The sequence below is a fragment of the Pinus tabuliformis genome, chromosome 3_1 (assembly GCF_031772625.1).
Source record: "Pinus tabuliformis cultivar Carrire ecotype Pingquan chromosome 3_1, CPIR1, whole genome shotgun sequence".
Lineage (NCBI taxonomy): Eukaryota > Viridiplantae > Streptophyta > Pinopsida > Pinales > Pinaceae > Pinus > Pinus tabuliformis.
Genome location: NC_142301.1, coordinates 689913986 through 689927665, shown reverse-complemented (window position 1 = coordinate 689927665; position 13680 = coordinate 689913986). Strand labels below are relative to the sequence as shown.

Below are 13680 nucleotides of genomic sequence, written 5' to 3'. Positions count from 1 at the left end.
CCTAGCAGATCCATTTGCTCGGTTTTTGCAATAGAATTGTCCTCATCTTGCCTGAGCAACCCAAATATATGAAAATCCTTTGGAGCACTTGATTTGTCATAAGAAACACTCTTGGCAACATGTTCTAAGGTAATAGCGTATGGTAAAATTGAAGTCCTTATAGCGATATCAACAAACATGGAGCTCCCTTGCAAAGGCAAACACTAACTAGGCTCCCCAAAACTAGGTTTTAGTATTTTATCTGCATCGCGATGAAGACCATCAAAATTCATCTTCCACTTATCCGAAGCTCCTCTGCCCCAACTCCATCCATTGCCAACATGATACCCTTCAGAGTGTCCAACAACCTTGCCACTCTCCTGCTCCAAGTGCATAATCAACTCTCCCTAAGCCATCCGCAGAATGCTTATCTATCTCCGCCTCAACAATTTGCTTCGTGACAACTCGAACATCATCCAAACTCAACACCTGCCCATCTCCTTCTGCAACATGCATTTTTACCACAGAAGTCACTAGTGCCATTACATCATCATCAGGATCATTCGAAGGTTGAGCCCAAGCAACCTTAATAGTTTTATCCTCCCTGAAAGTTCTATTCTTTTGCAATGTTCTATATGCAACTAGAGCATCTTTATGAGTTTTTAGTTCTATAAATGCAAAGCCACGGTTAACTCCTACATTGCTAGGGTCTTCAACCACACTAACATCATTTATATTTTCAATTCCCAGCTCCTTCAACTTGTTGAAAACATCATCTTTGGTCCAATTCTTGTCAAAGTTTCCAATGAAGACAGTGTCCTTTCCCGCAAGGGGAGATACTCCACACTTCTTCCCTCAAATCTCTACTTTAGCAAGCTCATTCACAGCACACTTTGCTTTGATCAGAGTGGCATAGCGCACAAAAGCATAGCCTTTATTCTTCCCAATTTGAGGGTCTTTCATCAGCCACAATTCGGTAATCTCTCCCATTTCCTCAAAAATTTGCCTAAGGTCATCCTCTGTTGCTTTCTTGTCAAGCCCTCCAATGAAGACCTCTAGTTTCTTGCCCTTTCGCCGCTCTAATGTCAACACCGAGTTCTGCAATTCAAAATATTCATCCACCGCATTAGCATCGGCAACCTCTACTTCATTCCCAGCATCCTCCTTATCTTCATCCTCTCCAAACTTTGCATCGACATTGTGATCAATGTTTCCTTCTAAATTTTCAACGCTTTCTTTCTCTTCTTCTTGATCCCATTCCGTTGTTTTTTCTTCTAAATCTCTAGGGCTTTGTTCTTCCATCTTGACCTTCGCCACAGCTGCAACATCTTTGACCTTACCTCCTGAAATTTCGGCTTGAGAATCTTCTACAACATTCTCATCTTCAACATTATAATCAGTTACTGCTAAACCTTTTTTCGTTTCTTCACTATCGCTATTATCTTCCTTATTATCGACTTCCTTTAGACGTGCTTTAACTTTTGCATATGATTTTTCCCATTGTTGAAGCTTTTCTTGAATTTTACTAAACTGCTCAATGCATTCAGGACGTAAACGTAATGGCATATTGTGCGGCGAACAATGTTCAAAAACTCGCATGGTTATATTGTGCAGCGGATAACTTTCAAAGACTCGCATGGATCTGATACCACTGAAGCAACAAAACTTATGGCTTGTTGACTTTAATGTAAAAATACACAAAAGGTATTTGTAATAATTTATGAATATATAGATAAAATGTACAAGGATGCTTGAGAATGTTACAATGTGGACCCGCTTATATACGTAGGCAGGTGTCCTTTCATGATTATTTACTAATGACTATTTAACATAATCATTACTTGATTATTTATTTTTACATTTATTTATAGTTATTGTTATTTTATATAATTTATATTCTTAACATTCACTCATTGGATGAGGAAGATGCACCTGATCCATCATGCCCAACTAGCCCCAGATTTGCAGCATACACTTGACAAATGATCCAGGACTTGCACGATGATGTGGCATCACCTACACCATCATCCTAGCCCTTGTGGGCAATCTTCAAGTATCTTTGATTTGTTTGGAGACCCATGAGGACACTTGTGTGGCCCTACATGTCATTTGGAGCACCACAGGTTATTTCAAGGGGTCAACCCCTTCTCCACTGCTTTTGAGGGTCTTATTCTTCATTATGGCACCCATGGACCTCATTAGGCCTCTTAGAGGGCCCTACAACATGCAAAGATTATTATTTGACTTCTTCAAAGGCTTACTCTTTCATTTATGAGCTAGTTTGGTGGACTTGTCACCAAAAGTTGAATTATTAGAAAATTATTTTATTTTTGGGGCTGATGTAGCCCAAGGAGGCTAATTCGAACTCCTAATTTGTGTATAAATACAAGTGAGATGAGCTCATTTTATCATCATCACTTCGGATTGGATCTTTTCTCTCTCTTGAGAATTTTGCACTTTTTCTAGTGAATGAATTAGAGCTTTATGGATGAATTTTGATGTGTGAATATTGGTCTATCATATCTTGGAGCTTCTATTTTGTCAATTGTGGATGGTTGGATATACTCTGTTACATGTAAGTACATGCTTTTAATGTTATTCTTATTTTACTTTTGTCATATACATTGGACTGGGATTTTCGCTATTTATAGGGCTAATTGTTGCATGCATTTACTGCTTAAAATTGTGGAATTTTGTTTCTATTATATCATCTCTCAATGTACAGGCCATGTAATGTGAACGAAATCTCCTAGGGGTAATTCTATCAAAGAATTTGACCTTGATAAGCCATCTCCTTTGCACATCGAAGTATAAAAGCTGCAAGATTGCTTCTCCTTCACCTAGAAGGCTAGCGAAGTGATCCTGAGGCCTCCTTGACTAAGAATCAAGAATCCTACTCATTATTTCCCAAGACTAAGGCAATAATCTACCAAGAGGTGGTCACCAAAAATCACATCCTTTCACCTTCATTCATGTCTAGCCAATTTGGGGTACCAAAGGCATCAATTAGCCCTCCAAAATGTTCGATCTCCTAGGGTCTCCTGCGTTGGTGTTTCCTAAAGGTCTCCTCCAATTTTGAAGCCATTCCAACAATGGAGATGGGAGAAAATCCAAGCCCCAACTCAAGGATCAAACTTTTCCTTGGCATCCCCAAGGCTAGCACCTCATAGGATCAAATCAACACTTTCAAGTGAAAATTCTTTCTTTGATCATTTCCCCACCTTGTATAGGGTAAGAACATCATTGGTTTCCATACTCATTCCTCCTACCCTAGACCGGGTCCACTTGGTCCAGTGTCGTCCCGTTCCTTTGAAAAGACAATTCTTCAAGAACCATCAGGGATACCAATCACACTAAGGATTTTAGGGATTGGGAAGTTCCTTCATAACTCATATCTCATAAACCTAACCCTTAAATCCTCTCTTCCTTTCCCTAGATGACATTGTACCTTGCTTGGAAAGCAAGCAAGCGTTATCTTTCTAACTCTTCTAGGAAAAGAGATGATTAGGGTCACCCCATCATCTCATTAACTTATCCTTCATCGGTGACTCCATAATATACCTGATCTCCTCCCACCGGTGAAAGTACGTAAATAGAAGGAAGCCTTAGCCAAGGTGACAGTGGGCTATGTCTCCATTTGATGCCCTTGGTCTAGCATCTGCCTTTAGGGATCCCCTTTAGGTCCCCTGCTAGTTTGAGCAGTAATAGGACTAGGATGGCCTAAAGCTTTCAGCCTCTCTAGGTAGCATAGGGCTTACTTACTAACCATCAACCCAGGGATCTAGGTGTGCATCCGAGGTTAAGGCTCTACGACCAACACCACCCTCCCTACTTTGGGAACTAGACATCAACACATAGCGCCGGCCAAATATCCTCCCAGGCAATGTCTCACACAAAGCCTCAACTTCTTGATTATTCCAATCGGTAACAAATCCTCCCCGATCAAACAGATCGGCACCAAATCTCTCCCAATCAAACTGATTGACAACTCTAGGCATGTAAATCCTGCTATAAAACTTCCAAGAGATTTACCTGTATAAACACAACCCCAATTAGTTTCAAACTTTCAAACGTACATAAATAGATACAAATCTTTGGGGTCTTCCAGACAACTCGATGTTGCCTCTCAACTTTTCATAGTAAGACTTAGAGCTTTCCCAATGAATCTTGACAAAAGATTCCTCATCCATATAGCTTCCTTTCCTACTTCTCATGCAACAACATATTCCATACATCGATCTGGGTTTTCTTATCTCAACAGCCCTTCAAAATACATTCTCCAATTTTCTTCTCTCACTCATGGCCTTCACTAAAACTTACGGTTGTTGATCTTGGTCTAGTGCATGACACATGAAGTAGAGAACCATATCCATCACTCCCTCTTAACCAAAGAGGATCTAACCATTCCTATACAAGGAATATACCTGAGCTCCCTCTTAACCTAGGGAAATTTCTTTCATTCAAGCTCCTTCTTAACTTAGGGGGCTCAACTTCTACGACATCGGAGAATCTTTCATGGCTTCCATCCTTCTCATCAAAGTTATCATGACCATCCTTATTCACATCATGCTTATCGCATCAACTTTACTTTACGAACATCTCCACCATCTTGAAGATTGTACCTGCACAACTTAGATAGCAAGTACAACCAAATCTATAGAAGCATGAAGTTAACCATATCAAAATCACGGAAGCATTCACCTTTATATATCAGATGCCCAAACTTAATTACAAACAAGAGACACATACTCTTCCACTTCTTGCTAAGGTTTTTGTCATAAACCTTAGACTAATTTATCAAGACTTTGAGCATTTTATTACAACTTTCATTACATCTAGGGTTTCAATGTTTCTTCCAAAGGTATGACATACCCTACTACATCACATTGCAAACCTTAAAAACAATTCAGACAAATATAGATCTACAATGTATCTAACAGCATTTAAAATTCATATGTTAGACTTCCTACTAGGATTTCATACAAACCCTAGATTTCATACATGAGATTCAACCATCAAAACCAATCACAGCTCAATCAACAACATGACTAACTTCCACTAGGGTTTGTTGCAAACCTTAGATTTTCTCAATCAAACATCAATCACAACTAAAACTCAAATTTCAACAATCTTACACAAATCTCAAATTATCACATTGCCATCATATATCAGAGATTGGGTCTTCTACTAATGTTTGTTTACAAAACCCTAGAATTTACAAATATTATCATCCTAGAGAATCAAACTTCGACTAGGGCTTAGTTCCAAGCCCTAGGACTCATGACCATCAAATATTAGGTCAACTTATATATCTAGGATACAATCATCATGCACAAGCATAACATAACATGTTTTAGTCAAACCCATTGACACAAATATCAATCAGAATTAGACATATAACAAACTTGATCAGACACACACACACACCAAGAATTTCATTTCTAGGACATTATAAGGGTCTGGCTTATACACTCTACCAAACCCTAATGATCTAGGGTGTCAATACAAAACATAGAAAATCCTAGATTACCAATACTTTAAAGGTTCGGGATTTCAGACATTACCATTCAACCTTAACAAGTTAGGGTTTCCATAACCATACCAAAACCCCGAACATGACTTCATCAAAACATCACATATTTTCTTTTAACAATATCCCTAAGTAGATTAGGGTTTCACAAATAATCATCAAGATACCCTTAAGTTAGGGTTTTCATAATGAACCTTTCTAGGGTTCCACAAGAGTAATCAAAGATATGAGGAGGGTAGATTTATCTAATGATGAATCATCCAATCAAGAATCTTTAAGATTCATGGAAGCTAGACAAAAAGATGTTAGTAATAGTTTATCAAGAATGAATATGGAGAGAGCAAAACTTGTAATTCAAAACATACCTCTTATTTCTTAACAAACCTTGTAATTCCAATACTTTTATCTTGTGAAGCCTTCTTCCATGTTCCTTGAGTATTCAGCAAGTCTTTTCTAAACAAAAAAATGACTAGAAATATGATTAGTATTTAATATAAACAAACTTAAATAAGTAAGGGAAACCAAATATAAAAGACAATACAAGGAGTAGGATACTTATCTTTGGAAGTTGGTAAGGGCTCCTTTTAAGCTTGAGGGATGCAAGGAATAGAGTCCCTAAGAGTTCCTAGCAAATAGGTCTTTGACTTCGGGTCCTTCCATCATGTTCTTCTTTGGTGAAACTTCTTTGGCAAAGTTTGCTTGATCCTTGTCCCTTCTTTCTTGGCCCTTTAGAATTCTTGATTTCTTTGTAGACTTCTTCACTTTTCCTTTTACTAGATCCAAGACTTTATTCTTTTCAAGGATGAGATCTATCCTCTTCTTCCAAGCATTGTAATCGAATGATTCTTCTAATTTGTTCTCTTCCTTTATTGTGTTAAACGTCGTCCTTGAAGATAGTAAGCTTGTTTCCTTATAAGGTCTCCTTATATGATCCTTTGATCAAATTTTTGAGGTTTCTTAAATTACTTTCAATAGATCCTTAAACTATCTTTTCCTCCTTCTTCATCTTAGCTCCATTCTTCAGCTTTAATGAGGTTGATCCAAGGCCTCTAATAGCCTTTGTTATCACCCAATTCTGTTGTAAGTAGTAGAAGATCTTTTTGATACAGCTTCCTGGAGTATTCAATCCAATTCATAGAGGGAGTAGTTATTTACTTGAGAATTATGTTGGCTTCTTTTACTTATTTGTTATATTATCTTTCATCAAGCAATTACCAAATTATGTGTGCATGAAAATCACAAAAACACAAGACAGAATTTGTAGGCACTCTACCAGGGCAAAAACCCCTATCTAGGGGAAAACCCAGTGAAAATCTCTTTTTTCAATAGTTTTCCTTGATAAGTTGATACTCTTCAACCTAGACAAAGACCTCCTCCACACCAAGCCAGCCTCTACTTCTTTAATCCAACCTTCGACCTAGTAGCAGCACTTCAACCCTAGCAACTTCGATTTGGCAACTTCCAGCATCAGCAGCAGCAGCTTCGACTTGGTAGCTTCCGGCATCAGCAATAACTTCGACTTGGCAGCTTCCGGCATCAGCAACAGCATCGACTTTGACAAGGAGACTTCGATCTCCTGAACTAGCCCACAGGAAAGAGAGAGAGAGATACCAAAACTTTGATTTTTTTCTTCCCTTCCTTCTTGACCAAACTCGCACTCCTTTTAGTAGTGTTCCACGGAGACACGTCCCCCAGGGTCAAGTGCACGCACCCCACGCACTCGAGACGGGAAGTCTACTGGGGGTGTGTTTCCCCACGCACCATTTTTGGGGAGTCTTGGGGAGACGCAAGGGGGTGCGTTTCCTTGGTGTGGGGGGTGAGACTCCCCAAAAAGGGTGCGTCTGGGCGTCCCCCCTCAAAACTTCAATATCTAGTATATAGTAATATACTAGTATGTTTTGCTTTCAATTTAGATTCTAGAATGATGAATGATGAATTTAATTTTTAAATCAATGTAGATTGTAGAATGATGAATGATATGGATCAATGTATTTGAATATTTCATTATTGAATTTTTTTATTGAATCTCATGGTATGGATGAATAATGAGTATGTCATATGAATGATGTATGTATCAAAATGAATGATGAGGATGGATCAATGTATGTCATTATTTAATTCAATTATGAATTTAAATTTTATGTGTGGATCAAATTTCAATTTTTAATGTATTGGTATCCATATTACTATTAGTCTATTTAATATGTTAAATTATGGTATGTTCTATGCTTATAGCAATTTACTTAATTTTTTTCTTATTAGCCACAGATTGGCAATCACATATACATTAAGTAAAGTGCAGATAGAACATTAAATGATCAACAGAAAACAAGCCAAAACAAGAGACACAAGATGTGGCGGCTAGCCAGGGACAAACCCCAATGCGGGGAAACCCTTTGATCAAATCTTCTTTTATCTTCAATAGTTCAACAGAGAGAAATAGTTCAAAATCTGAATTCTGTAATTTTATATCAACAATAGCAAACCCTAGATCAGCAAAATCAAACTTGGTCAAACTAGTTGAAATTGACTTCTAAAATACTTGGTCAATTTCCAGTCAACTTGTCCTCGAACAGCCTGAAGAATTCTAGTATGTTTTGCTTTCAATTTAGATTCTAGAATGATGAATGATGAATTTAATTTTTAAATCAATGTAGATTGTAGAATGATGAATGATATGGATCAATGTATTTGAATATTTCATTATTGAATTTTTTTTATTGAATCTCATGGTATGGATGAATAATGAGTACAACCTAACACCCAAAATTGTGTTGGTGGAAAGGCATGACACCATTGCAAAGGTTGTATCAAGCTTGGCAATCAGTTTGTCCATGCCTAAACCTTCTACACTTCTTGCAAATTACTTATGTTGCTACAATACAAGTGCAACCCAACTAGAAGATGAACTAAAGCAAGCATTCCCTCCCATGAGAACTGCACCCTCTTTCTATACTGGAGACTTAACCATGTAAGTGCCACAGTGCATGCAATCAGAAATTGAACTAAACTGAAAGTTGAATTGAAGCAAACTGGAAATTGCTAAATCTGGAACAGCAGTGAACTGAATTTAACTTAAGGTGCCAAAACAGGAAATATGCTAATGCTGAAGGCATGCATTTTCACTTTGCATTCCTACATAATTGTGCCTCCCTCACACTGCGATGTGCATAAGAACCAATGCAAACCACTTCCATCTGCTGCTATATGGACCTGCAACAATAAGAGCACCTGCTAGATGAGTGTGCCCCAATTCTGTGGTCAACCCTATCAGAGCTAAACCAAGTAAAAATCTGACACCATTGACTAAGATCAACTATTGTAGGATTTCACGAAATATGTGTGTCAATGTATGCAAGGAGCCAACAAGACTGCTGCCAATCCAATAATTGTAACAAACATTTTACTTATAGTAAAATGTGATACTGTCAAGCCTAGGTCTATGCTAATGTTTGATGTTGCAAAATGCTAACATCAAGATGTAATTGCAAGAGTTATAAAAATAGACATCAAAACAAGCATCTCTCCATGGGGATTGATAATCCCACTTATATGGATAAGGAAGCACAATAAACAACCAAAAAGTAGGTCAATGGGACTAAGAAGTACAATTATTGATACCAATATGTAGGAGGGCCAAACGCTACCCCAAAAGCATAAAACAAAATAAAATATGAAATTCATGAACTAAATTATTACATTAGAGAAGTAGATAGAAGAAAGAGTGTCAGAGATCAACTAAATTTCTATTAGACAAGATACGGAGTTTAATGTGAGGTGGAAGAAGTATCTGTCACAGAATCAATCATTGAGAAGGATTCAATGCACTATCTAATGATACTATCTAGAGAGTATCTAGTGCTGAGAGGACCCAGTTAGGTAATCCTAGGAGTTATACAGGATCCAAAGGCAATTTTTCCCTTCGCACTTGAGGTTGAATAAAATAAACTCCCTAGTCCAGAGTTTGTTGACAATCTGAATGTGTGCAAATAACAAATACCACTAACTCTCATGCAGAAGACTCAACCAACCTAGGTGAAACAATGTAGGTGGTCAGTAACCTAGTCCTTGTTGAGTCATTCATACAAAAAATACGCCTATTGCTTAGCAGCAGCAAGTGTCGAAGATGGCCGAAAAAAGGAGGCAATCAATCTAACAAGGAAATGTCAAAAAGAAGCCTACTAGTTTTGCTTATTAAAGAGAGTTGCAATCATTAAAGCTACTAAATTGGTTTTCCTTCTTGACTTTTATCATAAAGCACTTACCATCTTTCACAAATTTGATCTTTGTTTGAACTGTGCATGTTGATTCCTTATAAGCCCCCCCCCCCCCCCCACCAAAACATAACCCAATAGCCTTCGATGGACCAACATCATAGACAACTCCGCTTATATATTTGGGTTTGATTGAGAACCAATTGCATTAGTGACAGACAACTCGACATCTTTGTATAGCCATCCAAAAAAGTATAGATTCTCTTGCACTGTTGTTTTGAAACATTTGTTTGATGTAGGTTTCCACAGCCAGATTCTTTTGACTTCTGAGGTCAACCACTATCAATATTGACATCTTCATATTATTTTTTATCTCACACAACTATTCCCTCGTATTTGTCGCTACTTACTTGATGGGTCAATTTGTTTTTGCAACCGATAGTGTCTCATCAAAGTTGAGAAGTATCAAGATCTCAATTGGTTTTTTGACTATTTGTGACTACTAGGATTCTATTGCTTTCTACTTTGAATGATAGCAACAACATTTTTTCACTGTCATATCTTCTTACAGTCGTTGAATGAGTCAACTTGTTGACAGAAGTCAAAATGCTTGTACATCTAGGTCTTTGCTTATGTAGAAACCTATTTATCTTTCCAATTGAATGGCTCTTCTCTTCCAAGTTCTTCACGGTTTTGATAGCCATTGCTTTGTTATGAGCATCTTCCAACGTTCAAAGGTCAAATAGTTCAAGCTCTCTTTGTATGGGGTGTCAAGACTCGAGTTTACTGATCTACTTCAGTGCAACCTACTCTTCCTCTTCAGGAACTTTCAATTCTATGATCTATTGAACAACTTCTTACAAAGAACAAAAGAAGCAATCAAACAAGCACAACAATTTGAAACAAATTGCAGTGCAACCTCTATTATAAAATTTCTAACAGCAATAAAATAATGACAATATCAAAGACGGATATGCTCACCTGTTACTCACTGTAAACATCTCCTTGGGCTGGTTGTCACAACAATTTGAAACAAATTGCAGTGCAACCTCTATTATAAAATTTCTAACAGCAATAAAATAATGACAATATCAAAGACGGATATGCTCACCTGTTACTCACTGTAAACATCTCCTTGGGCTGGTTGTCAATAACATTCTCCAGAGGGCAATATCTTTCTCCTGTTTCTTGATCATGAACCACAGAATGTCGGTGACTGAATGTCCCCCGCTCAACATCCTGCCCACTCAGCCGCACATGATTTCCTTCTATGAGCAATGTTGCAAAAGCAAGTGCTTCAGCACTAGCCCAGTCAACCCCCTCTCCTGCTTCAATCATTTGAGCTCGTTGATCATAGATTCTCTTGATGGCTCTATGAGGCTTAAATGTCTCTGGAAGAGTGGTTATGGTTTTTCCAACACGCTTTAATATCTCTGGTTTGACTCTGCAGCAATATTAAAAATAATTAGCCAGCATATTTTCATTTGTCAATTATCCTTAAAATAAATTTACATGAGGTAAGTTTCTTACCCTGTATTACGAACTCCAGATATTTGCTCTGGCGACTTGAAGCCTGACCAAAAGGCTCCAAGCCAATCTCGTGTTTTTGGAACATAATCTTTGCTGTTTACAAACTCTTCATTCAAAATTGACAAAACCTTTATACGCATTTTGTCAATTTCTTCTTTTGACAACTCCCCTGATTCTATGAGCTTCTTTTCATACAGATCTAGTGCTGGTGGATGGCTTCTAATAACCTGCCAACATACAAAAACATAAAAGCAGTGGGTACCCTTTTTCTTTTGAAGATATTTTAAATCAGTTCTACATTTTTTTCCTTTCTTTTGATAGGTGCTTCTGGTCAACACCTGCAAGTGGCAATTTCCAATGTGGCTTATTACAATGAAACGGATATGTCTTACAACTCATGGAAGCTAGGTTTCCACTAAGCTGTCGCGACTTGGGAGTATTCATTCCATCAAATTGGCCCAGGATTTGCACCTGGCTCCCACTGCATGAAACAGCCCACTTATAGAGGCAAGACAGCACACAATTGACAAGCATCTCTCTACGTGGATTTGAACCTTGATTGTAATGTCCTCTTCAAATTAAGAATTTTGGAGAGACGAAGTAGCCTATTGAACCCATAGGTTATAGTCCTCAATAAAGGGGAAAACCCCAAAGTACCCAATGTCTGGGTGTGTTTTGGGGTAGCTGGGCAAAGAAACCCAAAATTGGGGTTTGAAGTAAAATTTACTCAATCAATTACGAAGAAGAGACCCCTCTAGGAAATCTACAAATACGAAAGGGTTGAATTCATTTTGGAGCATCATTGTGGATCATCTCATTTGTTTCTTGAGCATTAGCTCTGAGGGTTTTAAGACACAACTTTTCTTCTTGTCAATTTCGGTGGTGAAAGATTCCACCCTAGTTGACATCCTTCTTTGACTCCTCTCTGTTTTGGCACAAGTTTCCTATCTGGGCAGCGAGTTCTGTGGGTAGTGGTCTTTGTTATGGTACAGGAAACATCTGAAAGGCAGCGACGTTTTGGTTGATTCCGCACTTAGTGGCAGCAAAGTCCTGTGTTTGACTAAGATCCTTGTTCTAGGGTTTCATCAAAGGCAGTGAGGTCTCTGTTTCATCCTAAACTGATGTTCTGGCACAGCAAAGGGTTTAATCTTCTGAGGTAGACATATCCTGGATGAAAGCTGGATTCCAGAGCGAAGCAGGAAGGGAAGACAAGACTGCGGCTAACCTCGCATTGATTTAGGATTCCCTGTGACGAAATTCCGCAGCTCTGTGACTAAGGTGCGGACTTCTGTGGTTGACATCCGACATCAGGAACCTGAACACGATCTCTCTATGGATGCTTGCAGATTCCAGGGCTTGCTGTGGACCTGGTGGCTTAATACAGAGAGGGATTTCCGAGCTGGAGTTTGTGCCATTCAAGAAACTCTGAGGATGAATATCAGCATATTAACCCTCCGGTGGTACCTTGTAAAAGCCCTCACAGGTTCGGGCCTCTGTAGCTGACGTGAGGCAGAACAGTGATGAAAAGGAAGGGAATTGTGGCTCCTATATCAGCAGATCCTGAGCAAAGAAGGAGCTAAAGGATAGTTCCAGATCTATAGTAATTTCTGTAGCAACTTTGGTTACAAATTTCTGGTTAGGGCTTCTGGATTGATTTCAGTTCTGTAGAATTCATTTTATGATTAAAATCTGCCCTGAAGTTAACTCCGAACAAGCTTACACTCTTGATTTTTGGTTAATCTGTACATACATTGTTCCGTCAAGCTCAGGTTTTGAAGATTGGATTGTATGAATTACTGTATATTGAATTGGATTATTCGTTCTGCTCACTACAGTGTTACCATTATTGACACTGTGTACCAGAAAATACATTGTTTCCATCAGATATGATGATTGTTAGCTGTTAAGAAACCCCTGCCTTAAACCCTAATCATTGCGAAATACTAGAGCAGAAATTAACCTAGTCCATTACATTGATTGGGGGGGAATAACAACATCCCCATTTTACCAAGCAACCAATATATATCTCATAACACATGGAAGCTACATTTAAACTAAGCTGTAGCAACCACTCTGGGGGAAATTGAACCTTGACGGGGGGGATAAAAACATCCTCATTTTACCAACCAACCAATCCCATTGATGCTATTATATTATTTTGTTTCACAAGTCTTCATAAATACACCTCTAATGGACAATTGTGGGGTTTATGGGGCTGGTCAAAGCAGACAACTCTATGTGATATACTATAAATCCTGTCAAGATATGATATAAGAAGCTAACAAAAACCCATCTCAAAATGAATGCTTTTATTTTCGGACACAGTTCCTATCTTTTTAGAGCATTACTGAAAAAATTTATGAACTCCCCCTCAGCATAATCCACAGTTACAAATTACAAGTTTCACTTCATAAACTACATAAGCAT

General features: G+C 38.2%; 1 protein-coding gene across 1 annotated transcript in view; it reads right to left on the bottom strand.

The window, feature by feature from the left end:
* Window positions 1-13680, bottom strand: part of LOC149189005 (uncharacterized) — a 108739-nt gene that overhangs the window by 89483 nt on the left and 5576 nt on the right. The window contains exons 3-4 of the mRNA XM_089411746.1: window positions 11254-11480; window positions 10835-11167 (exon numbers count right to left, since the gene is read on the bottom strand). Of these exons, the coding sequence (XP_089267872.1) occupies window positions 10835-11167; window positions 11254-11480 (560 nt within the window). The remainder of the gene's footprint in view (window positions 1-10834; window positions 11168-11253; window positions 11481-13680) is intronic.